The following is a 27,099-nucleotide window of genomic DNA, read 5'->3' as shown; positions in this document are numbered from 1 at the left end:
TATATATATATATATATATATATATATATATATATATATATATATATATTGTGGTGCGGTGACCCACGTTACAGCCAGGGGGCGCTGTGTGTGTGCTTCAAGATGCGCTTGGAGGCATAAATGTGATGAGACTAAGTCCGGCAGGAGTGTTAATGACCGGTGTGTGTGTTGCAGAGGAAGACACTCTGTGCTTTCAATCTGGTTTGGTTGGTGTGCTGGGACCTGTAGTCCCACAAGTAGTTGTGTAATGCTAATGGGAGATTGGCAGGGCTAGTTATGAGAGATGGGAGGGTCAGACTAGCCACACACATCCACACTCCCACCCAGGGGAGTGGTTACAGGTATGTAATGTGACCAGGGTGTGGGTCACATGTGCCTGTGTGGTTCCTGTGTATGGATCCATTTGGTCCATGTGCAAGGTCCTGGACGGTCGGTGTTGGAGACTCCTGGTATTGGAGAAGTCCTGCAAGCACCTGAGACCGTGGACCTGATGTACGGTCAGTGTTGGATTGTCCTGGTATGGGCTGGAGTCCTGGAGGCACTGAGACCGTGAGTCCTGCAATAGCCTGGGTGTTGGATTGTCCTGAAGTGGGCTGGAGTCCTGGAAGCACTGCTGAGGCTATGGACTGAATGCTCAAGGGTGTTGGATTGTCCTGGTATGGGCTGGAGTCCTGCAAGCACCTGGGAAGAGTGAGTCCTGCAATAGCCCGTGTGTTGGATTGTCCTGGGATGGACTGGAGTCCTGGAAGCACTGCTGAGGCTATGGACTGAATGCTTGAGGTGTTGGATTGTCATGGTATGGGCTGGAGTCCTGCAAGTGTAGCGCCCCCACTGCCGCAGGGCCGAGGGGTACCCGGTACCGGGCCTCTGAGTCTCTGCTCTGGGGTTGTCACGGTGGCTAGGCCCGGTCCGTGACCCTGCTGAGGGGCGTACAGTGAAAGATATGATGGATGACGGTGGTGGTGAGGCTGTGATGGTGCGGTGCAGTTGTGGGGTGCAGGTCGCGGTTAATAACGAGGACACCAGGTTGCAGTCTCTTTACCTCTTTACTGGAGGTTTTAGAGTCCTCAGTCCAGAGCGCTGTTACCAGGGCTGTCAGAGACCGGCCGGTCCAAAGACACATCAGGAGTTCTCTTTACAGGTGGGAATCAGTGTCTACCTTCTAGCGCTGGGTGTTGTAGTTCTTCCCTGCTGAGCTCCCGGGATAGTCCTCACAACTGGTTCTGTCTATCTCTGATGTTCGTTCTCTCCGTCCTCCAGATGATATGGTAGGACGCACCCGTATGACAGGGTAGGCCTGGAGTTCTTCCGGGACCCTAGAGTCGCCCCTCTCCCACAGCTGCCTCCGTTGTCTGCTTAGGTGATTTGTGTGAGACAGCCAACCTATAATTGGATGTCCTGCCGTGGTTTGCAGTAGTACTTAAAGTCTCTTACTTGCTCGGCGTTCCGGCCACCGACTGTTTGCGCCTCAGAAGGATGTTGCCTCGGTCTAACAGCACGACTCCTTCTGGTCCCAAATCCTCTTTACTGTATTCCCGTTGTGCACTGGTTAGTTCTGCTCCGAGGAGTCTGCCAGGATCCCATCCCTGACAGGTCCTCTCACTAGCTCTTCCCAGCTACTTCTCTCTGTCTTCCTGTCCAACCCCCAGTTTTACCAGAGTGTGAGGAGTGGCCTACTAGATAGGACCACCCCCCTGGTGGCCGGAGTGTGAAGTGTAGTGAGGTGTTACCTGATCAGAGAAACTCCTTTAGTGCAATCAGACGTACCATAGCTCCCCATAGTGGCGGAGCCACAGTACTGCAACGACCAGGACTCTGGGGCGCTGCACTCCCCCCGGTTAAATCCAGTACTCCGGGACTGGGAAAACAAGAACAACAATACATGTTAGCAGGGAACACACAAAATTTTGAAATAGCATAAACAATTAAACATAACAGCGCTTCCCTTTATGGGAGGTGAGAACTCTTGAACGTTGCGAAAATTAGGTCATGCACAGTTTATGACTCTCAGTTCAGTGGTTGAAACAGCGGGGACCCCGGGTAAACAAAGGGGTCCCCCTTTTTGAAAGTTTTTGAGCAATTCACCGTCCATTACTCTATTGTCCATTTTAAAACCTGTAACAAAAGATATGCACACAAACAATTTCAACTGAATAGCAGCCCTTATTAATACCTCCAAGTTTTGTAGCGGAGGGGAGTTTGATTTTGAGTGCTGCGTGTGGACCTTCGCAGCGCAGGGGTTGCTATTGGCCTAACAGGGCCCGCTATGCTTGCTACCGCTGGTGTAGTGCACTGTCTTCTAGCTACACCTCTAGTGAGTCTGGGTAGCACTGGCAGGTTGGGGCTTTCAGAGCTGCTGCTATCAACAGTGGGTACAGCAGGTTCACCGATAGCAGAGGGAGGATTTGCCGGTTCAACGGTCGGCATGGCATCTTCAGGTAAGGCTTGTTGAGGTTGCGGGACCGGATGATCTGGTACCACCATTGTTTCTGGTGGGTCCGGCTGTTGAAACATTAGAACAGGTACCACGATGGCTTGATTTATCTGAGTCCAGGACTGGGGAAAGTCACCAAGGACGGTATGGATCATCTTCTCCTTTTCCACCGGCGGGGAGATTTCTGGGGCCATGTCCCTCTCTCTCAACTTATCAGGGCAGACCTTAAGGTGATCCCTGGATACCGCTGTCGAAGTCTCCCCTCTGTCCTTGCTGATGAGACAGACCTTCGTGTTATCGAAGTCGGATGGCAGGATGGTATACGGTTCCGCTTCCCATTGGTCATCGAGCTTGTGTAATCTCCTCTTTCGTTTAAGTACTTGTTCACCAGGGGACAGGGGAATCGCAGGAGCGTGTTGGTTGTAGTCCCTTTCTTGTTTCTGCCTAGCCTGGGCGAGACTTCTTTCTACACACTCCTGTACCTCGCGGTACCTTCGCTGCCTTTCTGCATCAAAATCGGCATCCGGCGAGGTATCTTCGGGTACTAGGACCCCCATGTCCAGATCAACGGGTAACCGACTAGATCTTCCTCGCATCAGGTACGCTGGAGTACAGTTGGTGGAACTTACTGGGATGTGATTGTACATATCCACCAAGTCAGGCAACTTTATCGGCCACAGGTTCCGTTCCTCCATAGGCAAGGTCTTCAATAAATCGATTACCACTTGGTTAATCTTCTCACACATCCCGTTGGTTTGAGGATGGTACGGTGTGGTTCTGATCTTCTTACACCCGTACAGTTGACAGAATTCTTGGAACACTTCCGCTTCGAATGCAGGTCCCTGATCAGTCAGTACCTTCTCTGGGTAGCCATGGGGCCTACAAAAGTGCTGCTGGAAGGCCCTGGCGGCAGTCCTGGCCGTTAGATCCTTGACAGGTACAACCACCAAAAACCTGGAGTAGTGGTCCACGATGGTAAGGGCGTAGATATAGCCCGACCAGCTAGGTGTCAGCTTCACATGATCCAGCGCGACCAGTTCGAGCGGCCGTTTGGTGATGATAGGCCGCAGGGGAGCCCGTTGACTGTCACGGTCCTTCCTGCACAGACTACATGGACCACACTCCCGACACCACTTCTCAATGGTTCTCTTCATGCCAATCCAATAGAACCTCCCTCGGAGTAGCCTTTCTAGCTTCCTCCATCCGAAGTGTCCGGCTCCATCATGGTAGGCTCCCAGAACCATGGGCGCATCTCGCCTTGGCACCACTATCTGCCACACCAATTCATGAGTACGTGGGTCGATGCTCCTCCTGCACAACTTGCCATCATGGATAAACAGTTTGCTTCTCCCCTTCCACAGCTGTTGGGTTTCTTGTGGGTCATCTGGGCCAGGGTGCAACCCTGCCTGCGTCAAGAGCTCTTTCACCCGACGGACCGCGGGGTCACCATCCTGGGTTTCCGCCCACCCATGATGGGGCAGGGGATTCAGCGTGGCATCCGGTTGGTTCTTGTGCCTGTTCTTCACATGATGAGAGTTCTGAGTGGCTTTGGCGCGATGGAATGCAGGCAGCTCCACCTCTTCAAGTGCCTCCGGGTCTTCTCCCGCTTCTGGCAAATTGGGCATTCGGGACAAGGCATCGGCATTGGCATTCTCGTGCCCTGCCCGGTACTTGATGGTGAAATCGTAGTTGGACAGCCGGGCCATCCATCGCTGTTCCAAGGCCCCGAGTTTGGCAGTATCCAGATGCGTTAGCGGATTGTTGTCCGTGAAGATGGTGAATTTCGCGGAGGCCAGGTAGTGTTTGAACCTCTCTGTCACTGCCCAGACAATGGCAAGGAATTCCAGCTTAAAGGAACTGTAGTTGTCAGGGTTCCTTTCCGTGGGACGGAGTTTCCTGCTGGCGTAAGCGATCACCCTTTCTTTGCCTTTCTGGACCTGAGACAGCACGGCTCCTAATCCCACATTGCTGGCATCTGTGTACAGCACAAACGGTTGGTCGTATTCGGGGTAAGCCAGTACCTCTTCTCCCGTCAGTGCCGACTTCAAACAGGTGAAGGATTCCTCCAGCTCCTCGTTCCAATCAAAGGGGGTGTTCCTCCCCTTGGTCTTCTTTGGTTGGCCCACCAACAGGTTTTGCAAGGGTGCGGCCTTCTTGGTGAAGTCCTTAATGAACCTCCGGTAATAGCCTACCAGCCCGAGGAACTGCCGGACTTCGTGGAGGTCACTGGGCTTTGGCCAGTCCTTGATCACTGTGACCTTGTCGGGGTCTGGGGCCACTCCTTCAGCGCTCACCACATGGCCCAGGTACTGCACTTTAGGTTTCAGCAGATGACACTTGGACGGTTTCACCTTTAAGCCGAAGTTGGACAGGGCTTCAAACACCTCGGCCAGGTGCTTCAGATGGTCTTCGTAGGTCTTAGAGAAGACAATGACATCATCCAAATACAGCAGCACAGTTTCAAAGTTCATGTGTCCTAGGCAGCACTCCATCATCCTCTGGAATGTCCCGGGAGCATTGCACAATCCGAAGGGCATGTAGTTGAACTCGCAGAGACCCATTGGTGTCGTGAAGGCCGTCTTCTCTTTGTCCGCCTCCGCTACAGGAACCTGCCAGTACCCACTGGTGAGATCTAAGGTAGAGAAGTAGTTAGCAGATTTTAAGGCAGCCAGAGACTCCTCTATCCTGGGCAGTGGGTATGCATCCTTATGTGTAATGCGATTCAACTGCCTGTAATCAACACACATCCTCATTGTACCATCTTTCTTTTTAACAAGGACTAACGGAGCTGCCCAGGGGCTACAGCTGTCTCTCACCACCCCAGCCTCCTTCATTTCCCGCAACATGTCCTTGGCACACTGGTAATGAGCTGGGGGTACAGGGCGATATCTCTCTTTTATGGGTCGGTGATCTCCCGTGGGGATGTGATGTTGGATCCCTTTCACCTGCCCAAAATCTAAGGGGTGTTTGCTGAATACCTGCTCGTACTCGTGTACCACCCTGTAGGCCCCCTGTTTTTGATGGGATGGGGTAGAGTCAGTGCCCACATGCAATTCCCGACACCAGTCTTTCGAGTGCTCTGCAGAACCTTTGTTCTCCGCCACGTTTGACGGGACCAAGGGTTCAGGTGTCTGTATCACACTATTATTGACAGTGAACAGTTTGGCGAGCGTGGTATACTTGGTGAGGTGAACCTCTTCCTCCCCACAATTGAGGACACGTACGGGCACTCTCCCCTGGCGGACGTCGACCACCCCCCAGGCTGTCAGAACAGTAGGCCTATTGTCTGAATATACGGGTTCTACCAAGGCCTGGTAGTCCTTACCCCTGAGGCCGATGGCTGCCCGACACCATATTAACATCTCACTCCTGGGGGGTATCGCGATGGGGTTTGAATCACTCACAGTGACACGACCAATCTCACCACCAGTCAGCTCTACCTGCTGTCTCTGCATCAGAGCTCTGATTTCCTTCTGCAGGGCACGTTGCTCACTGTGGCCAGCGGTTTCTGCCACCTGTTGCAACAAAACAATAACTTCTGCAAGACAATTTTCTATAACATTAGTACCAAGAGTCATCATGGGATTACATTCTCGACGATCAATATCAACAATCACAATCCCTTGGGCTTTCAATTCCACCCGCCCCACCTTGATGGTGACCTCCTTATACCCCACTTGTGGCAACGGCTGACCATTACTGGCTATTATGGTGAAATCATCGTCAGGGCCACGAGTAATATCAGCATCCTCCCAATACCGTTTATAAAGCACGTAAGTTATAGTCGTCACCTGAGAACCGGTGTCCAGCAAAGCGTTCAAGGGGATTCCATCAATCACTACAGGGAGAACTGGTCGTCCTCCAATATACTTGGTTCTCCAATGCTGCGGGCCTGACCGTCCTACTCCTGGGGGTTGGCCCTTTGCCCCAGGCGTTGCTCGTTTAAAGGACAGTACCTTGCAAGGTGGCCCACCTGGTGACATCGGCGGCAGATGGGTCGTCCGTCCTGATGGAAGCGATCGCTGTCCCGGCCTCTGGTCGGTGGGGTCCTCTTCTGTCGCGTCCAGGGGACATCTTCTGGTCCAGAGGCTAGCTGGATCTTTTCTTTGGGGGCCTCCTGTAGGGATTGCACCGTCCGGGCTAGGGCAGCAACGCTCTTGGTTAGCTCTTGCATCTGGAGGCGAAGTCCTGCAGGGGAGTCGTCCTCGAAGCTCTGGGCGTCGGCCTCCGCGGCAACTGGGGTATCCGATGCCACCTCCTGGTGGTATGTGAGAGCGGGGCGCCTGGGTGGTATTGCGCGGCTGGGCTGTCGCTCCTGCAATGCCTGGATAGCCTTATCTTTAAATTGCGCAAAAGTCAAGTCTGGATTTTGCATGGCCAGGAAGTGCAATTGGCCCCGCTGGTGACTGCACAGGAGCCCCTCAATGAACCGCTCCTTCAGAAGTTTATCCTCATCTTGCATGCTGCCGGGGTCACTCTGCTTAATGGCCCGCATCGCCTCTTGGAGATTAAGGGCATAGTCCCGTAAGCTATCCTGCGGCCTTTGTTTGCATCCATAGAAAGTCAGTTTAATTTCTGTAGCAGTGCGAGTATCGAAGGTGGCTTTAAGCTTTGCAAAAATCTGTTGTGCAGTTCCCTTATCCTCGGCGGGCCAGGACTTCAATTCTCTCAGAGCCGCCCCAAAGAGTTGGCCGGTTATCATATGAACCTTCTGAGGCTCTGTCAGGGGATAGAACTCGAGCAGGCTGCAGAGCCCTTCTTTAAAGTCAGTGAATGTATGCGACTCCCCAGAGTATCGTGGGAGCCAGGCCGCTCCGGGCAGGTACGGCATGGAGAAGGGCATTATGGCTTTTGTGTTAGCGACAGTGTCCGACTGGCTGAGGGGAACAGCGGGTTCTGCGGCAACCGGTGGTGGTATTAGGGCCGCGGCTTCACTCGCTGCGGGGACCGGAGCTGCCCCTGCGTCCGCGGCTGCGGCCGCCACCTCCTCTCCTCCCGACTCGGACATGGCTGTCCCTTCCTCCCACTAACCTGCTGGAGGTCGGAGTTCCTCTTCCGGGATTGGCGCCTTACTGCGCTTTCCGTTCCGCGCTTCTTTTTGGCTGGTTCCGCCCACGAAGCTAAGGCTCCTCCCTCCGTGCGCGGCAATGGCGAATTTTGGCGGTAAATGGCACAGCACAGTCTTTGCAATAAAGTACAGTCCAAGCACAATAAATCACAGTTCCAAGGCACACATGACCTGATTCTTCAGGCTTAAGTAGATCCTGTTCGTGACGCCAAGTTGTAGCGCCCCCACTGCCGCAGGGTCGAGGGGTACCCGGTACCAGGCCTCTGAGTCTCTGCTCTGGGGTTGTCACGGTGGCTAGGCCCGGTCCGTGACCCTGCTGAGGGGCGTACAGTGAAAGATATGATGGATGACGGTGGTGGTGAGGCTGTGATGGTGCGGTGCAGTTGTGGGGTGCAGGTCGCGGTTAATAACGAGGACACCAGGTTGCAGTCTCTTTACCTCTTTACTGAAGGTTTTAGAGTCCTCAGTCCAGAGCGCTGTTACCAGGGCTGTCAGAGACCGGCCGGTCCAAAGACACATCAGGAGTTCTCTTTACAGGTGGGAATCAGTGTCTACCTTCTAGCGCTGGGTGTTGTAGTTCTTCCCTGCTGAGCTCCCGGGATAGTCCTCACAACTGGTTCTGTCTATCTCTGATGTTCGTTCTCTCCGTCCTCCAGATGATATGGTAGGACGCACCCGTAGGACGGGGTAGGCCTGGAGTTCTTCCGGGACCCTAGAGTCGCCCCTCTCCCACAGCTGCCTCCGTTGTCTGCTTAGGTGATTTGTGTGAGACAGCCAACCTATAATTGGCTGTCCTGCCGTGGTTTGCAGTAGTACTTAAAGTCTCTTACTTGCTCGGCGTTCCGGCCACCGACTGTTTGCGCCTCAGAAGGATGTTGCCTCGGTCTAACAGCACGACTCCTTCTGGTCCCAATTCCTCTTTACTGTATTCCCGTTGTGCACTGGTTAGTTCTGCTCCGAGGAGTCTGCCAGGATCCCATCCCTGACAGGTCCTCTCACTAGCTCTTCCCAGCTACTTCTCTCTGTCTTCCTGTCCAACCCCCAGTTTTACCAGAGTGTGAGGAGTGGCCTACTAGATAGGACCACCCCCCCTGGTGGCCGGAGTGTGAAGTGTAGTGAGGTGTTACCTGATCAGAGAAACTCCTTTAGTGCAATCAGACGTACCATAGCTCCCCATAGTGGCGGAGCCACAGTACTGCAACGACCAGGACTCTGGGGTGCTGCACAAGCACCTGGTAAGAGTGTGAGTCCTGGAATGGTCAGAGTGTTGGATTGTCCGCGGATGGACTGGAGTCCTGTAAGCACTTGGGTAGATCATGGACTGATGGCCTGTGTGTTGGAAAAGCCTGTGATTGGTCTTCCTGGAAGTGCATGGAAAGGCTGCATCTACAGAGCCTGAGACAGTTTCTGTGTTGGGGAAGCTACAGTTCCTACTGTGGGTCTGGACTATCCGAGGTGCCCTGGTCACAAGGACGGTGATCCCAGTGAGGCAGTTTCCCTGTGAACCAGCACTGGCAGGAGTCAGTGTGTGGAGCCGAAGTTCCTGTGATGTAATCCCTGGTATGGGAAAAACCTGTGATATACGGCAGAGACGTATCTGCCATTGGAACAGACTGTCGGGGTTTAATATGTTCCGTTGATGTATGTAATGAACTGTAATGGAGAGAGATACCAGTGTGACCACTGAAGGCAATGTAAAACCGTATGTGATATGCTGATATGGCGGTATAATGAACTGTTCGAGATACGGTTTATGATGCTTTAATAAACCGGTACGGACTTAATTTGTGTGAAAAATCGTGCCTGAGTGCTTAAATCCTATGCCAAGCGAGTGTCCCCCAACACACTCAGGTAGCGTAACGCCACTATATATATATATATATATATATATATATATATATATATATATATATATATATATATATATATATATATACACTCACCGGCCACTTTATTAGGTACACCTGTCCAACTTCTTGTTAACACTTAATTTCTAATCAGCCAATCACATGGCGGCAACTCAGTGCATTTAGGCATGTAGACATGGTCAAGACAATCTCCTGCAGTTCAAACCGAGCATCAGTATGGGGAAGAAAGGTGATTTGAGTGCCTTTGAACGTGGCATGGTTGTTGGTGCCAGAAGGGCTGGTCTGAGTATTTCAGAAACTGCTGATCTACTGGGATTTTCACGCACAACCATCTCTAGGGTTTACAGAGAATGGTCCGAAAAAGAAAAAAAATCCAGTGAGCGGCAGTTCTGTGGGCGGAAATGCCTTGTTGATGCCAGAGGTCAGAGGAGAATGGGCAGACTGGTTCGAGCTGATAGAAAGGCAACAGTGACTCAAATCGCCACCCGTTACAACCAAGGTAGGCCTAAGAGCATCTCTGAACGCACAGTGCATCAAACTTTGAGGCAGATGGGCTACAGCAGCAGAAGACCACACCGGGTACCACTCCTTTCAGCTAAGAACAGGAAACTGAGGCTACAATTTGTACAAGCTCATCGAAATTGGACAGTAGAAGATTGGAAAAACGTTGCTTGGTCTGATGAGTCTCGATTTCTGCTGCGACATTCGGATGGTAGGGTCAGAATTTGGCGTAAACAACATGAAAGCATGGATCCATCCTGCCTTGTATGGAGCATCTTTGGGATGTGCAGCCGACAAATCTGCGGCAACTGTGTGATGCCATCATGTCAATATGGACCAAAATCTCTGAGGAATGCTTCCAGCACCTTGTTGAATCTATGCCACGAAGAATTGAGGCAGTTCTGAAGGCAAAAGGGGGTCCAACCCGTTACTAGCATGGTGTACCTAATAAAGTGGCCGGTGAGTGTATATATATATATATATTAGTGGTAGATCAGCTCATTCGGCTGTACAAACACTTCTATGGAGTGTTCCTCTCCAGACACTGAACCACTACTTCCTCTAGAGGCCAGCTATTTGAGCCCAAGACCACACTTTGATGTGTAGACAACGTGGACATCCTCCTACCCTTTCTATGGATGTCCACATAAAACTCAGCCTGTTGTACAAATTAGCTGTAATGACTCACCACATTTAGTGTGCTGGAGGAAAATCTATGGGTTTTATATCACTGACGCCATTAAGTGCAGTGAAACATATCTCCTCTCCGGCACTTTACCAGGGACTTTGTCACATATCCCCCCTCTGCCCAAAGCGGGGGGGTTTGGCACCTTCACTTGCTAAGCAGGGAAGTCTGTACAGGGCATCTGTGTACCCATGCAACTTCTCTGGCCTGTGCTTGACATAAAAATTAAAGTCCTGGAGCATTAAACACCATCTAGTCACCTGGGCATTCTTCTCCTTCCTTTACCTCATCCATCTCAGGGGCGCATGACGAGACTAGCCTGAACTTCCTGCCTAACAGGTAGTATTTCAGGTGTCAATTGCCCAGCACTCTTTTTCTACGATGGCATGTTCTTTTCACAGGAGGATAGTTTGCTACTCAGGTATAGGACTGGATGTTGGTCCCCATCTATATCCTGGGACAACACAGCTCCCACCCTAACCTAGGAGGCATCCGTCTGCAGCATGAACTTCTTAGTGAAATCCGGTGCTACCAACACCAGCTGTCTGCACAGGGTGAACTCCTGGAATGCCATCTCAGTTCAGAGGACCATCTGACCATCAACGACTTTATGTCCTTGAGAAGACCAGTCAGGAGGGTGGCTATCATGGCGAAATTCAGGATAAATTGTACATAGTATCCCACAATTCCCAGAAACGCCCTGACTTGCTTTTTGGAGACTGGTTGTAGCCACTTTTGGATTGCCTCCTTGTGTACTTGCGGTTTTATCTCGTCCCTCCAAATGATGTGGCCTAAGTACTTTGCCTGTTCTTTCCCCATGCCACACTTCTTTGGGTCTATTGTAAACCCTGCCTTCCTCAGTGCATCCAGGACCACCTGGACCTTCTGCACGTGACTTTCACAGTCTGGGCTGAATATCACAATATCATCCAGATAAGCTGCAGCGGTACTTTTTGTGAGGGGTTAGGATCCGGTCTATGGCTCTCTGGAAGGTAGTTGGGGCTCCTTGGAATCCGTATGACATCCGTATATACTAAAAGCACGAGTCGGGTGTAGAGAAAGCCGCCTTCTCCTTGGTACTTGGAGACAGGAACATTTTCCAGTACCCTTTCGTTAGGTCCAAGGTGGTGATATACCTGGCTGACCCTAGCCTCTCAATAAGCTGATCAACCCAGGGCATTAGATATGTGTCAAACTTGGACACCTCATTGAGCTTCCTGTAATCATTACAGAAGTGCCACTCTCCATCCGGCTTTGGCACAAGGACAATAGGACTGGACCAGCCGCTCTTTGACTCCTCGATGATGCCCAGGCTTACCATTCACCTCACCTCCTTGGAGATCACCTCGCAGCGAGCTTCGGAAATCCAATACGGCTTTTGGTTCACCCTCACATGCGGTTAAGTCAGGATTTCGTGCACAACCTGTGTACATCCTGGTAACTCCGAAAACAAGTCACGGTACCTTTGTTTCTGGGCCAACGATAGTGTCTCTGCCACTGTGACATGCTCGACCCTGGCTTCAAGATGGGTCCCTAGGCACGTTACTTCTGCTGGATCCCTGTCTTAACATGGTTTCAGCAGGTTAATGTGGTACACCTGGTACGGCTTTCTTCTCCCTGGTTGGTGAACCTTGTAGTTGACGTCACTCAACTTTTCTACCACCTTGTATGGCCCTTGCCACTTGGCCAGGAATTTACTTTCAACTGTGGGGATCAACACCAACACCATGTCTCCAGGGCTAAACTGTCTCAATCTTGCCGACCGATTGTAGACCCTAGCCTGGGCCTCTTGTGCTTGGAGGAGGCTCTCCTTCACAATCTGCATCACACTCGCGATTCTGTCCTGCATCTGGGCCACATGTTCGATAACGCTTCAGTAGGGTGTTACCTCTGCTTTCCACATCTCCTTTGCAATGTCCAGAAGCCCCCGGAGGTGCCGTCGGTATAACAGCTCGAATGGTGAGAACCCTGTAGAGGTCTGTGGGACTTTTCTAATGAAGAACAATCGGTATGGCAGCAAGCAATCCCAATCTCGGCCATCCTTCTCCACGACCTTCTTCAACATAGATTTCAAGTTCTTGTTGAACCTCTCCACCAGGCCGCCGTCTGTAGATGGTACACCGACGTCCTGACCTGGGTAATCTAGAGGGCCTTACAAAATTACCTTGGACATGAACGGTGTCAATAGGTCTCACAGGGTCTCCTTCGGCAGTTCCATCCAGAAGACAATATGAATTAGCCCTCATGCTATACTCCTGGCGGAGGAGTTTCTCAGTGGAACCGTGTAGCATAGTCTATTACCAGGATGTATTGATGACCCCTCACAGACTTTACTAAGGGCCTGACTAAGTTCATGGTAATCCAGTCAAATGGGCCTTCTATTAGGAGCAATAGCACTAGCGGATTGCGAAAATGAGATATGGGAGCAGTTAGCTGACAGGTAGGGCAGGATAGGCAGAAATTAACAATTTCTCGGTGACACCCAGGCCAGTGGAACCTCTAAAGTACCCGCTTGTGAGTTTTTTCTACTCCCAGATGACCACCCAAAACATGAGAATGGGACAGATCTAATACCCTACACCTAAAGGGACCCGGCACCAACAACTGCTCTATCACTTCCCCTCTAGGTTTGGTGACTCGATAAAGCAGTTCTTCATTTAAAGTGAAATATCTAAACCTGGTGTCGGCCCCCGGCTCTTGAGCACATTTTTTTAAATAAGATCCTGCATTTGGGTGGTCCCAAAATTCCTCCCAGAGACCCCCAACTCAGGAATCTCGGCCTCATTGGTCACTGTCTCGTCCTCGCCAACAGCAAGGACACACAGGGTGAACTCATCTGCCTATGACTGTGATGGGGAATTTTCTAGGGTTGACCGGCTCCTATCTGCGTTAATGGATACTCTCGCTTTTTTTTAAAGTCCCACCCGATGATCACAGGGTGTAGCAAGTTTTTAACTACCCCGACCTCATGGGACTTAGTACCGCGGATTGTTTTTATCGTTATTCTGGCAACGTGGTAGTCCTTGTCGTCACAGTGGATACAGCAGAAGCCCACATGTTTTCCTGCGATCAACTGGTGGGGAAGTGTGGCCCTTATCAGGGTCACCAAACTTCCTGAATCCTGACAGCAGGACTGCTCGACTGACAGTAGAGCCTATACACCACATAGCACCGTACTGACAGCAGAGATCATACACCACATAGCACTGTACTGACAGCAGAGCTCATACACCACATATCACCATACTGACAGCAGAGCTCATACACCACATATCACCACACTGACAGCAGAGGTCATACACCACATAGCACCGTACTGACAGCAGAGCTCATACACCTCATAGCACCATATTGTCAGCAGAGGTCATACACCACATAGCACCGTACTGACAGCAGAGGTCATACACCACATATCACCATACTGATAGCAGAGCTCATACACCACATAGCACTTTACTGACAGCAGAGCTCATACACCACATATCACCATATTGACAGCAGAGCTCATACACCAAATAGCACTGTACTGACAGCAAAGGTCATACACCACATAGCACCATACTGACAGCAGAGCTCATACACCACATAGCACCATACTGACAGCAGAGCTCATACACGGCATAGCACCATACTGACAGCAGAGGTCATACACCACATAGCACCGTACTGACAGCAGAGGTCATACACCACATATCACCATACTGACAGCAGAGCTCATACACCACATAGCACCATACTGACAGCAGAGCTCATACACCACATATCACCATACTGACAGCAGAGGTCATACACCACATAGCACCATACTGACAGCAGAGCTCATACACCACATATCACCATACTGACAGCAGAGGTCATACACCACATATCACCATACTGACAGCAGAGCTCATACACCACATATCACCATACTGACAGCAGAGCTCATACACCACAAAGCACCAGACTGACAGCAGAGCTCATACACCACATAGCACTGTACTGACAGCAGAGCTCATACACCACATAGCACTGTACTGACAGCAGAGCTCATACACCACATAGCACTGTACTGACAGCAGAGCTCATACACCACATAGCACTGTACTGACAGCAGAGCTCATACACCACATATCACCATACTGACAGCAGAGCTCATGCACCACATATCACCATACTGACGGCAGAGCTCATGCACCACATATCACCATACTGACAGCAGAGGTCATACACCACATATCACCATACTGACAGCAGAGCTCATACACCACATATCACCATACTGACAGCAGAGCTCATACACCACATATCACCATACTGATAGCAGAGCTCATACACCACATAGCACCATACTGACAGCAGAGGTCATACACCACATAGCACCACACTGACGGCAAAGGTCATACACCACATAGCACCGTACTGACAGCAGAGCTCATACACCACATAGCACCATACTGACAGCAGAGGTCATACACCACATATCACCATACTGACAGCAGAGCTCATACACCACATATCACCATACTGACAGCAGAGCTCATACACCACATATCACCATACTGACAGCAGAGCTCATACACCACATAGCACCGTATGAACAGCAGAGGTCATATGACACATAGCACCGTACTGACAGCAGAGCTCATGCACCACATAGCACCATACTGACAGCAGAGCCTATATGGAGCGCCCCCATGCAAGGGCAATGGGCTACTCGGCACCGGGTCCTTCGGTTCGGGGGATGTCACGGTCGCCCGACCCGGTCCGTGGCCCTTTGAGGGGCGTCCAATAAAGAAGAGAGTTTTTATGGTTTTGTGAAAGGTCTTTAAAGGTGAAGTGTTCGTGACGCCACCTGTGGTACTCGGTCAGGGTGACCGAAGCAGCTTAGGGGTCCACTGAGGTGATGTTATGGCAGCTTGATGGTATACCTTCCCACAGGTGAAGTGTATCCCCAGGGCTTCCCAAGGTGTAGATGGTGGATGGTGTGAGGCGCAGTGAATAACGAGGACACAAGGTTGCAGTCTCTTTACCTTTACTGAAGGCTTCAGTGTCCTCAGTCCAGGGCACCAGATCACAGGGTGGGCAGAGTCCGGCCGGTCCGAAGGCAAATCCAGAGTCCCCTTATCCAGGTGGAATCCAATAGCCTTCCTATGCGCACAGTAACAGTAGGTCTTCACTTGCATAAGCTCCAGTAAGTTCCTCACTGTTATTACTCTCCTCACTGTTCCCCGTGGTCGGATAGAACAAAACACGTATGACTGGTGGCCTGGGGCTTTTTACAGGGACCCTAGAGACGCCCCGGCACCCACTAGTTGCCACCGTGTCTCCTGTGTATAAAGGTCAGGCAGCCAACGTAGAATTAACTGTCCTGCCAGTCTCTGAAGTAAAGCATAGAGATCCTTACTCCCTCGGTATTCTGGCCACCGGTATTCCTGCGCTGCAGAAGGAGGCAGCCTCTCACAGGACAGAGCTCCTTCTGGTTTCCGCTCCTTTTGCTATGACTTTGTTTCTCACTCACTGCAATACGCTTCTCTTCTGTATCTCTTTCTTAGGATGCTGCCGCACGTGGGGCAGGCGCAGCTCCGTGGACCCTCGTCCTCCTCAGACCTCAGTCTGGATCTGACTGGAGATCGCTCCAGCCAGCTCGGCCTGGAGACCTTTCTCTCTCGGTCCCCAGCCAGGAACTCCCTAACTTTCCCTCCAACTACCAGTTTTACCTAACTGTGAGGAGTGGCCTAGTAGATAGAACCTTTGCTCCCCCTGGTTGCTGGAGTGTGAAGTGTGTTGTGTGTGGTTGTGATACCTGGACAGAAGATCTCCTTTATTGCCTTCAGACGTAACATCACTCCCCCTGGTGGAAGAATGACATTACTGCAACGACCAGGACTCTGCGGCACTGCATATACACCACATATCACCATACTGACAGCAGAGCTCATACACCACATATCACCATGCTGACAGCAGAGATCATACACCAAATATCACCATACTGACAGCAGAGCTCATACACCACATATCACCATACTGACAGCAGAGCTCATACACCACATATCACCATGCTGACAGCAGAGATCATACACCAAATATCACCATACTGACAGCAGAGCTCATACACCACATATCACCATACTGAGAGCAGAGCTCATACACCACATAGAACCACACTGACAGCAGAGCTCATACACCACATAGCACCGTACTGACAGCAGAGCTCATTCACCACATAGCACCGTACTGACAGCAGAGGTCATACACCACATAGCACCACACTGACAGCAGAGCCTATACATCACATATCACCATACTGACAGCAGAGGTCATACACCACATAGCACCACACTGACAGCAAAGCTCATACACCACATAGCACCACACTGACAGCAGAGCCTATACATCACATATCACCATACTGACAGCAGAGGTCATACACCACATAGCACCATACTGACAGCAGAGGTCATTCACCATATATCATCATACTGACAGCAGAGGTCATATATCACATATCACCATACTGACAGCAAAGCTCATACACCACATAGCATCATACTGACAGCAGAGCTCATACACCAGTTAGCACCATACTGACAGCAGAGGTCATTCACCATATATCATCATACTGACAGCAGAGGTCATATATCACATATCACCATACTGACAGCAAAGGTCATACACCACATATCAACATACGGACAGCAGAGCTCATACACCACATATCACCACACTGACAGCAGAGCTCATACACCACATAGCACCATACTGACAGCAGAGGTCATACACCACATATCACCATACTGACAGCAGAGGTCATACACCACATATCACCATACTGACAGCAGAGCTCATACACAACATATCACCATACTGACAGCAGAGCTCATACACCACATAGCACCATACTGACAGCAGAGCCTATACATCACATATCACCACACTGACAGCAGAGCTCATACATCACATATCACCATACTGACAGCAGAGATCATACACCAAATATCACCATACTGACAGCAGAGGTCATACACCACATATCACCATACTGACAGCAGAGCTCATACACCACATATCACCACACTGACAGCAGAGCTCATACACCACATATCACCATACTGACAGCAGAGGTCATACACCACATATCACCATACTGACAGCAGAGCTCATACACAACATATCACCATACTGACAGCAGAGCTCATTCACCACATATCACCATACTGACAGCAGAGCTCATTCACCACATATCACCATACTGACAGCAGAGCTCATACACCACATAGCACCGTACTGACAGCAGAGGTCATACACCACATATCACCATACTGACAGCAGAGGTCATTCGCCATATATCATCATACTGACAGCAGAGGTCATATATCACGTATCACCATACTGACAGCAAAGCTCATACACCACATAGCATCATACTGACAGCAGAGGTCATACACCAGTTAGCACCATACTGACAGCAAAGGTCATACACCACATAGCACCATACTGACGGCAAAGGTCATACACCACATAGCATCATACTGACGGCAAAGGTCATACACCACATATCAACATACGGACAGCAGAGCTCATTCACCACATATCACCATACTGACAGCAGAGCTCATACACCACATATCACCATACTGACAGCAGAGGTCATACACCACATAGCACCACACTGACGGCAAAGGTCATACACCACATAGCACCGTACTGACAGCAGAGCTCATACACCACATATCACCATACTGACAGCAGAGGTCATACACCACATATCACCATACTGACAGCAAAGGTCATACACCACATATCACCATACTGACAGCAGAGCTCATACACCTCATATCACCATACTGACAGCAAAGGTCATACACCACATAGCACCATACTGACGGCAAAGGTCATACACCACATAGCACTGTATGAACAGCAGAGGTCATACACGACATATCACCATACTGACAGCAGAGGTCATACACCACATATCACCATACTGACAGCAGAGCTCATACACCACATATCACCATACTGACAGCAAAGCTCATACACCACATATCACCATACTGACAGCAGAGCTCATACACCTCATATCACCATACTGACAGCAAAGGTCATACACCACATAGCACCATACTGACGGCAAAGGTCATACACCACATAGCACTGTATGAACAGCAGAGGTCATACACGACATATCACCATACTGACAGCAGAGGTCATACACCACATATCACCATACTGACAGCAGAGCTCATACACCACATATCACCATACTGACAGCAGAGCTCATACACCACATATCACCATACTGACAGCAAAGCTCATACACCACATAGCATCATACTGATAGCAGAGGTCATACACCAAATAGCACCATACTGACAGCAGAGGTCATGCACCACATAGCACCATTCTGACGGCAGAGCTCATACACCACATATCACCATACTGACAGTAGAGCCTATACACCACAAATCACCATACTGACAGCAGAGCTCATGCACTCATAAAGTATTGCCATGCTGTTTTACCTTCACCCTGTGTTGTCCAAGTAGTATTACGCTCACGGTAACAGGAGAGCGGGCATTCGGTTGGATGCAGTCCTTGTATGGCTACGTGCTGGTCTCTATCAGCAGTCCCTGTATGGTTATTTGCTGGCTTCTCCCCTTAGTCCCATGTATCATTTATAATCATAACGATTTATTATGGTTTTCCAATGTGTTATTTTATAAGTTGTCCAGAAAAAATTAAGTCAAGTTGGCAACCCTGCTATGTGCTGGTTTCTCCCCGTAGTCCTTGTATGACTACTTTTGGTTTCTCCTTACAGTCCCTGTATGACTAAGTACTAGTCTCTTCATGCAGTCCCTATATGACTAGGTGCTGGTTTCTCCCCGAAGTCCCTGTATGTCTACATTCTGGTTTCTCCCCACAGTTCCTGTATAGCAATATGCTGGTTTCGCCCTAGTCCCTGTATGACTATTTGCTGGTTTCTCCCTACAGTCCCTATAACTAGGTGCTACTCTCGTTCCGCAGTCCATATATGACTAGGTGCTGGTCTCTCCCTGCTGTCCCTGTATGGCTAGTTGCTGGTTTCTCCCTAGTCCCTGTATGACTATTTGCAGGTTTCTCCACACAGTCCCTATGACTAGGTGCTATTCTCTTTCCACAGTCCATATATAACTAGGTGCTGGTCTCCCCCTGTAGTCCCTGTATGGCTAGTTGCTGGTTTCTCCCCTCAGTCCCTGTATGGCTACATTCTGGTTTCTCCCTACACTTCCTGTATGGCAACATGCTGGTTTCTCCCTTGTCCCTGTATAACTATGTGCTGGTTTCTCCCCACAGTCCCTGTATGACTATGTGCTACTCTCTTTCTGCAGTTCATATAAGACTAGGTGCTGATCTCTCCCCACAGTCCCTGTATGGCTAGTTGCTGGTTTCTCCCCTCAGTCCCTGTATTGCTACGTGTTAGTCTCTCCCCACAGTCCCTGTATTACTATGTGCTGGTCTCTATCCACACTCCTTGTAATACAATGTGCTAGTCTCTCATCGCTGTACGTGTATTACTAAGAGCTGGTTTCTCTCAGCGGTCATTGTATGGCTAGTTGCTAGTGTTAAGCGATACCTTCCGACATCCAGAAGTATCGGTATCGGATTGGATCGGCCGATATCCAAAAAATTTCGGATATCGTCGATACCGGTACCCGATACGAATGCAAGTCAATGGGACACAAATATTGGAATGTAAATAAGCCCTTTCTGTCCTTCTAGATCGTGTTCCGGAAGGGGGAAGAGTGCGGGCGGTGCGTGGGTGGACACTGTGCGTGTCTGTGTGTGCGGGCGGGGTCTGTGCGGGCCTCCCGGGGATCTGTACGGGCCTCTCGGGGCTCTGTGCGGGCCTGCCGGGGCTCTGTGCGGGCCTGCCGGGGCTCTGTGCAGGCTGCTGTGGGTCTGTGCGTGTGTGCAGGCATCATCCGATGGGACTACAAGTCCCATTGGACGATGCCTGCTACAATGACAATGATTGACATGTTAGCCAATGATGGGACAGCAGTAGTCCCATCATCCGGCTAATGTGTTGAATGAAAAAAAAAAAGCCAGTGTCACCTGTAAAAAAGATTAAAATAACAAACAACCAATATACTCCCTGTCCGCAGAAATCCACGAGTGTCCCACGACGATCTCCCGTGGAGAACGGCAGCATCAGCTGATGCGACCGCTCTCCAGGGGCTCCAGGAACACAATGACGGGAGGAAGATATCCTTCCACACTGTATTCCTCCGCCACTGTAAAAAAATAGTCCCTAGTCTCACATTTGGCATTGCTGTGTGAGAAATGTTCCCACGCAGCAATTGCCATAAAGTGAGACTTTGAACTATAATAACCTCAGTGATGCACTTCAGGAGCCATTGTCTTCTGTCAGTGTGTCACTGATGGTCCTATAGAGCAGTGACATCACCCGATGTCACTGTTCTATAGGGGAGATCGTCGTGGGACACTCGTTATTAATTGGACTACGGCGGACAGGTAGTATATGGTTTATTATTTTACGTTTTTTGCAGGCGCTGAAGTATGGTAAGTATGGTTAAATGAAGAATATTAAAATACTTTTTTCCTAATGTGTGCGTGTTTTATTAACCCTTTATTACTATTGGATTAATAATGGATAGGCGTCTTATTGACGCCTCTCCGTTATTAACCCGACTTAATGTCACCTTACAATAGCAAGGTGACATTAATCCCTTATTACCCCATATCCCACCGCTACACAGGAGTGGGAAGAGAGGGGCTAAGTGCCGGAATTGGCGCATCTTACAGATGCGCCATTTCTGGGGCGGCTGCGAACTGGTATTTGTAGCCGTGAGGGCCAATATCCATGGCCCCTCTCTAGGCTATGAATATCAGCCCGCAGCTGTCTGCGTAGCCTTTCTGGCTATAAAATATAGGGGGACCCCACGTCCATCGAGTTTTGAAAAAAACGGATCCGGCGGAAAAAAACGGAATCGGCGGAAAAAAAGGATTGTGAAAAAAAGTGAACTTTTTTGGTCTGTCGCGTCCGCCATTTTCTAACGCACATGCATGGCCGAAACTCCACCCCCTCCTCCCCGGACTTCAGAATGGGCAGCGAATACCCACGTCGTGCACAAATTTCACAACGTGAGTCGGTACGTCGGCCCGACGCATAGCGACAGACCCGTACCGACGCAAGTGTGAAAGAGGCCTTAATGAGCGTTGAATTTTAAAAAAAAAGAAAAAACGGTGTGGGCTCCCACGCAATTTTCTGCGCCAGAGGGGGAAAGCCGACGGCCGGGGGCCAATATTTGTAGCCTGCTATGAATATCAGCCCGCAGCTGTCTGCGTAGCCTTTACTGGCTATTAAAATAGGGTGACCCCCCCAAAAAAATGACGTGGGGTCCCCCTATATTTTATAGCCAGAAAGGCTACGCAGACAGCTGCGGGCTGATATTCATAGCCTAGAGAGGGGCCATGGATATTAGCCCCCCCGGCTACAAATACCAGTCCGCAGCCGCCCCAGAAATGGCGCATCTGTAAGATGCGCCAATTCGGGCACTTAGCCCCTCTCTTCCCACTCCCGTGTAGCGGTGGGATATGGGGTAATAAGAGGTTAATGTCACCTTGCTATTGTAAGGTGACATTAAGCTGGGTTAATAATGGAGAGGCGTCAATTAGACGCCTATCCATTATTAATCCAATAGTAATAAAGGGTTAATAAAACATGCACACATTAGGAAAAAAGTATTTTAATATTCATCATTTCACCATACTTACCATACTTCAGCTCCTGCAAAAAACTTAAAATAATAAACCGTATACTACCTGTCCGCTGTAGTCCAATTAATAACGAGTGTCCCACAACGATCTCCCCTATAGAACAGTGACATCGGGCGATGTCACTGCTCTATAGGACCCTCAGTGACACACTGACAGGAGACAATGGCTCCTGCAGTGCATCACTGAGGTTACTAAAGTTCAAAGTCTTACTTTATGGAAATTACTGCGTGGGAAAATTTCTCACACAGCAATGCCAAAAGTGAGACTAGGGACTATTTTTTTACAGTGGTGGAGGACTACAGTGCAGAAGATTACCTTCCTCCCGTCATTGTGGTCCTGGAGCCCCTGAAGAGCGGTCGCATCAGCTGATGCTGCCGTTCTCCACGGGAGATCGCCGTGGGATACTTGTGGATTTCTGCGGATCAGGGAGTATAATGGTTGTTTGTTATTTTAATATTTTTTACAGATGACACTGGCTTCGGGGATCAAAGTGACAAGTGATGGTATGTACTTTATGTTATATGTACTGCATGTCTGTATTGTATGAATGTACTGTATGTAGTATGTATGCAGTATGTAGTATGTATGTATGTAGTATATATGTAGTATGTATGTATGTAGTATGTATATATGTAGTATGTATGTAGTATGTATGTAGGATTTTTTTTTCTTTACATTTAACACATTATCCGGATGATGGGACTACTACTGTCCCATCATTGGCTAATGTGTCAATCACTGTCACTGTAGCAGGCATCGTCCGATGGGACTTGTAGTCCCATCGGACGATGCCCGCACACACGCAGAGCCCCGGCAGGCCCGTACAGACCCCCGGCAGCCCGCAGAGAGCCCCGGCAGGCACGCACAGACCCCCCCTTCCACGGTCACGCACAGACCCCGCCCGCACATTTTATTCTTCTTTACATTCACTTTACTTTACAATAGCCGGATGATGGGTACAGACCCCGCCCACACTCCATTATGGTGCATCATTGCACTACGGGAACTTTCGATTCCGGTATCCGATATCGCAAAAGTATCGGAACTCGGTATCGGAATTCCGATACAGTGAATATCCGATATTTGCAGTATCGGAATGCTCAACACTACTAGTTGCTGGTCTCTCCCCTTAGTCCCTGTATTACTATGTGCTGGTCTCTATCCACAATCCTTGTAATACAATGTCCTAGCCTCTCCTCCTGGACGTGTATTACTAAGGCTACTTTCACACTAGTCCGTCGGTACGGGCCATCGCAAACTGTCGGCCCGACGGACAGTGTGCTAATTAATCACAACGTGGGCAGCAGATGCAGTCTTACAACGCATCCACTGCCCAGTGTGATGAGCGGGGAGGAGGGGGCGGAGTTCCGGCCCCACATGCGCGGTCGAAAATGGTGAGCTTGACGCACAAAAAAAGTTACTTGGAACTTTTTTTGTGCCGACGGTCCGCCAAAACACGACACATCCTTCGCACGACAGATGCGATGTGTGGCCATACGTCGCACTGCGTCGCTAATGTAAGTCTATGGGGAAAAAACGCATTCTGCAGACAACTTTGCAGGATGCGTTTTTTATCCACAACGACGCTAGTGTGAAAGTAGCTAAGAGCTGGTTTCTGTCCGCGGTTCCTGTATTGCTAGGTGCTGGTCTCTATCCACACTCCTTGTAATACAATGTGCTAGCCTCTCCTCGCTGTACGTGTATTACTAAGAGCTGGTTTCTGTCCGCGGTTCCTGTATTGCTAGGTGCTGGTCTCTATCCACACTCCTTGTAATACAATGTGCTAGCCTCTCCTTGCTGTACGTGTATTACTAAGAGCTGGTTTCTGTCCGCGGTTCCTGTATTGCTAGGTGCTGGTTTCTCTCCGCGGTTCCTGTATTGCTAGGTGCTGGTTTCTCTCCGCGGCTCCTGTATTGCTAGGTGCTGGTTTATCTCCGCGGTTCCTGTATTGCTAGGTGCTGGTTTCTCTCCGCGGCTCCTGTATTGCTAGGTGCTGGTTTCTCTCCGCGGCTCCTGTATTGCTAGGTGCTGGTTACTCTCCGCGGTTCCTGTATTGCTAGGTGCTGGTTTCTCTCCGCGGTTCCTGTATTGCTAGGTGCTGGTTTCTCTCCGCGGCTCCTGTATTGCTAGGTGCTGGTTTCTCTCCGCGGTTCCTGTATTGCTAGGTGCTGGTTTCTCTCCGCGGCTCCTGTATTGCTAGGTGCTGGTTTCTCTCCGCGGTTCCTGTATTGCTAGGTGCTGGTTTCTCTCCGCGGTTCCTGTATTGCTAGGTGCTGGTTTCTCTCCGCGGTTCCTGTATTGCTAGGTGCTGGTTTCTCTCCGCGGTTCCTGTATTGCTAGGTGCTGGTTTCTCTCCGCGGCTCCTGTATTGCTAGGTGCTGGTTTCTCTCCGCGGCTCCTGTATTGCTAGGTGCTGGTTTCTCTCCGCGGCTCCTGTATTGCTAGGTGCTGGTTTCTCTCCGCGGTTCCTGTATTGCTAGGTGCTGGTTTCTCTCCGCGGTTCCTGTATTGCTAGGTGCTGGTTTCTCTCCGCGGTTCCTGTATTGCTAGGTGCTGGTTTCTCTCCGCGGTTCCTGTATTGCTAGGTGCTGGTTTCTCTCCGCGGTTCCTGTATTGCTAGGTGCTGGTTTCTCTCCGCGGTTCCTGTATTGCTAGGTGCTGGTTTCTCTCCGCGGCTCCTGTATTGCTAGGTGCTGGTTTCTCTCCGCGGTTCCTGTATTGCTAGGTGCTGGTTTCTCTCCGCGGTTCCTGTATTGCTAGGTGCTGGTTTCTCTCCGCGGTTCCTGTATTGCTAGGTGCTGGTTTCTCTCCGCGGTTCCTGTATTGCTAGGTGCTGGTTTCTCTCCGCGGCTCCTGTATTGCTAGGTGCTGGTTTCTCTCCGCGGCTCCTGTATTGCTAGGTGCTGGTTTCTCTCCGCGGTTCCTGTATTGCTAGGTGCTGGTTTCTCTCCGCGGCTCCTGTATTGCTAGGTGCTGGTTTCTCTCCGCGGTTCCTGTATTGCTAGGTGCTGGTTTCTCTCCGCGGTTCCTGTATTGCTAGGTGCTGGTTTCTCTCCGCGGTTCCTGTATTGCTAGGTGCTGGTTTCTCTCCGCGGTTCCTGTATTGCTAGGTGCTGGTTTCTCTCCGCGGTTCCTGTATTGCTAGGTGCTGGTTTCTCTCCGCGGTTCCTGTATTGCTAGGTGCTGGTTTCTCTCCGTGGCTCCTGTATTGCTAGGTGCTGGTTTCTCTCCGCGGTTCCTGTATTGCTAGGTGCTGGTTTCTCTCCGCGGTTCCTGTATTGCTAGGTGCTGGTTTCTCTCCGCGGTTCCTGTATTGCTAGGTGCTGGTTTCTCTCCGCGGTTCCTGTATTGCTAGGTGCTGGTTTCTCTCCGCGGCTCCTGTATTGCTAGGTGCTGGTTTCTCTCCGCGGCTCCTGTATTGCTAGGTGCTGGTTTCTCTCCGCGGTTCCTGTATTGCTAGGTGCTGGTTTCTCTCCGCGGCTCCTGTATTGCTAGGTGCTGGTTTCTCTCCGCGGCTCCTGTATTGCTAGGTGCTGGTTTCTCTCCGCGGTTCCTGTATTGCTAGGTGCTGGTTTCTCTCCGCGGCTCCTGTATTGCTAGGTGCTGGTTTCTCTCCGCGGCTCCTGTATTGCTAGGTGCTGGTTTCTCTCCGCGGTTCCTGTATTGCTAGGTGCTGGTTTCTCTCCGCGGCTCCTGTATTGCTAGGTGCTGGTTTCTCTGCCGACCACGCACTGAATGCGAAAGGAAAGGCCAAGTCACGTGAGCGCTGAGAGCACGTGACGCTCACGTCAGACCTAGCAGGCGCAACTCCATTCTAGACACGACCGCCGAGTGGCGGTGTGTGAGGGAGAGAGAGTTTGTGTGTACGAGACGGAGCGGGGTGTGAATATGGCGGACGGGGAGGCCGAGAGGGAGAGCGGCCTCAGCTCCGGCCCCGACGTCTCCGCCGAACTCCCCCACCTGGAGGAAAGGCTGCAGGAGCTAGAGAGCCACCTGCGGACGGTAGGAGGCGCGGGAGAGGACGAGGCCTTGCAGGCAGCCAGCGACTACTGCCAGCGCTTCTGTCAGGTCAGTGAGTGGCGCTGCGGGAGAATGGCCGCTCCAGGCGGGTCTGGCTCACCCATTCCCTCCGTGTTACACCGGGCATTGTGGGCAGGGTCCCCGCAGCAGTAATGGAGGCCCGGGTACTGGGCGGGACCGCGGCTCCTTTGTGTGTTTACATGCAACATACATGTGCGGGCCTGTCACCGGAGCCCGCTGCACGTCCTGCCCTGCTCGTAAGCTAGTGCGTGGGCATTACGGTGCACGGAGAGGCCGCGGCGGGCTCCATGCTAGGCCGGAGACCAGTGGTGTGCAACCCTGCAAGGAAGGAAGGCCACGGCCATTGTACGTGCGGGTCCGTGACCTCGGGCCACAGCACTACCTGACGGACATCCTGCGTGGGTCTCCACGCCCTCCTGCTGTGATCGCGGCAACCAGGACGAGGGCTGCCCACCCCTGACAGTGCAGCCTGTGAGTGAGGGGGGCTCTGTGCTGGGGGCTGCCCACCCCTGACAGTGCAGCCTGTGAGTGAGGGGGGCTCTGTGCTGGGGGCTGCCCACACCTGACAGTGCAGCCTGTGAGTGAGGGGGGCTCTGTGCTGGGGGCTGCCCACACCTGACAGTGCAGCCTGTGAGTGAGGGGGGCTCTGTGCTGGGGGCTGCCCACACCTGACAGTGCAGCCTGTGAGTGAGGGGGGCTCTGTGCTGGGGGCTGCCCACACCTGACAGTGCAGCCT

General features: G+C 50.9%; 1 protein-coding gene across 2 annotated transcripts in view; it reads left to right on the top strand.

Annotated features, from left to right (window-relative positions):
• The window catches only part of ZNF292 (zinc finger protein 292), a 128,407-nt gene that overhangs the window by 18,807 nt on the left and 82,501 nt on the right, over positions 1 to 27,099 (top strand). Inside the window, exon 1 of one of the 2 annotated variants that reach the window (XM_077289766.1) lies at positions 26,113 to 26,390. The exons of the other annotated variant lie outside the window; for it this stretch is intronic. Within the exon in view, the coding sequence (XP_077145881.1) occupies positions 26,211 to 26,390 (180 nt within the window). The 5' untranslated portion in view covers positions 26,113 to 26,210. Of the gene's footprint in view, positions 1 to 26,112; positions 26,391 to 27,099 lie in introns of those variants that run through there. 2 annotated transcript variants of the gene reach the window in all.

The sequence above is a fragment of the Ranitomeya variabilis genome, chromosome 2 (assembly GCF_051348905.1).
Source record: "Ranitomeya variabilis isolate aRanVar5 chromosome 2, aRanVar5.hap1, whole genome shotgun sequence".
Lineage (NCBI taxonomy): Eukaryota > Metazoa > Chordata > Amphibia > Anura > Dendrobatidae > Ranitomeya > Ranitomeya variabilis.
This window is presented reverse-complemented; position numbering and strand designations above follow the sequence as displayed.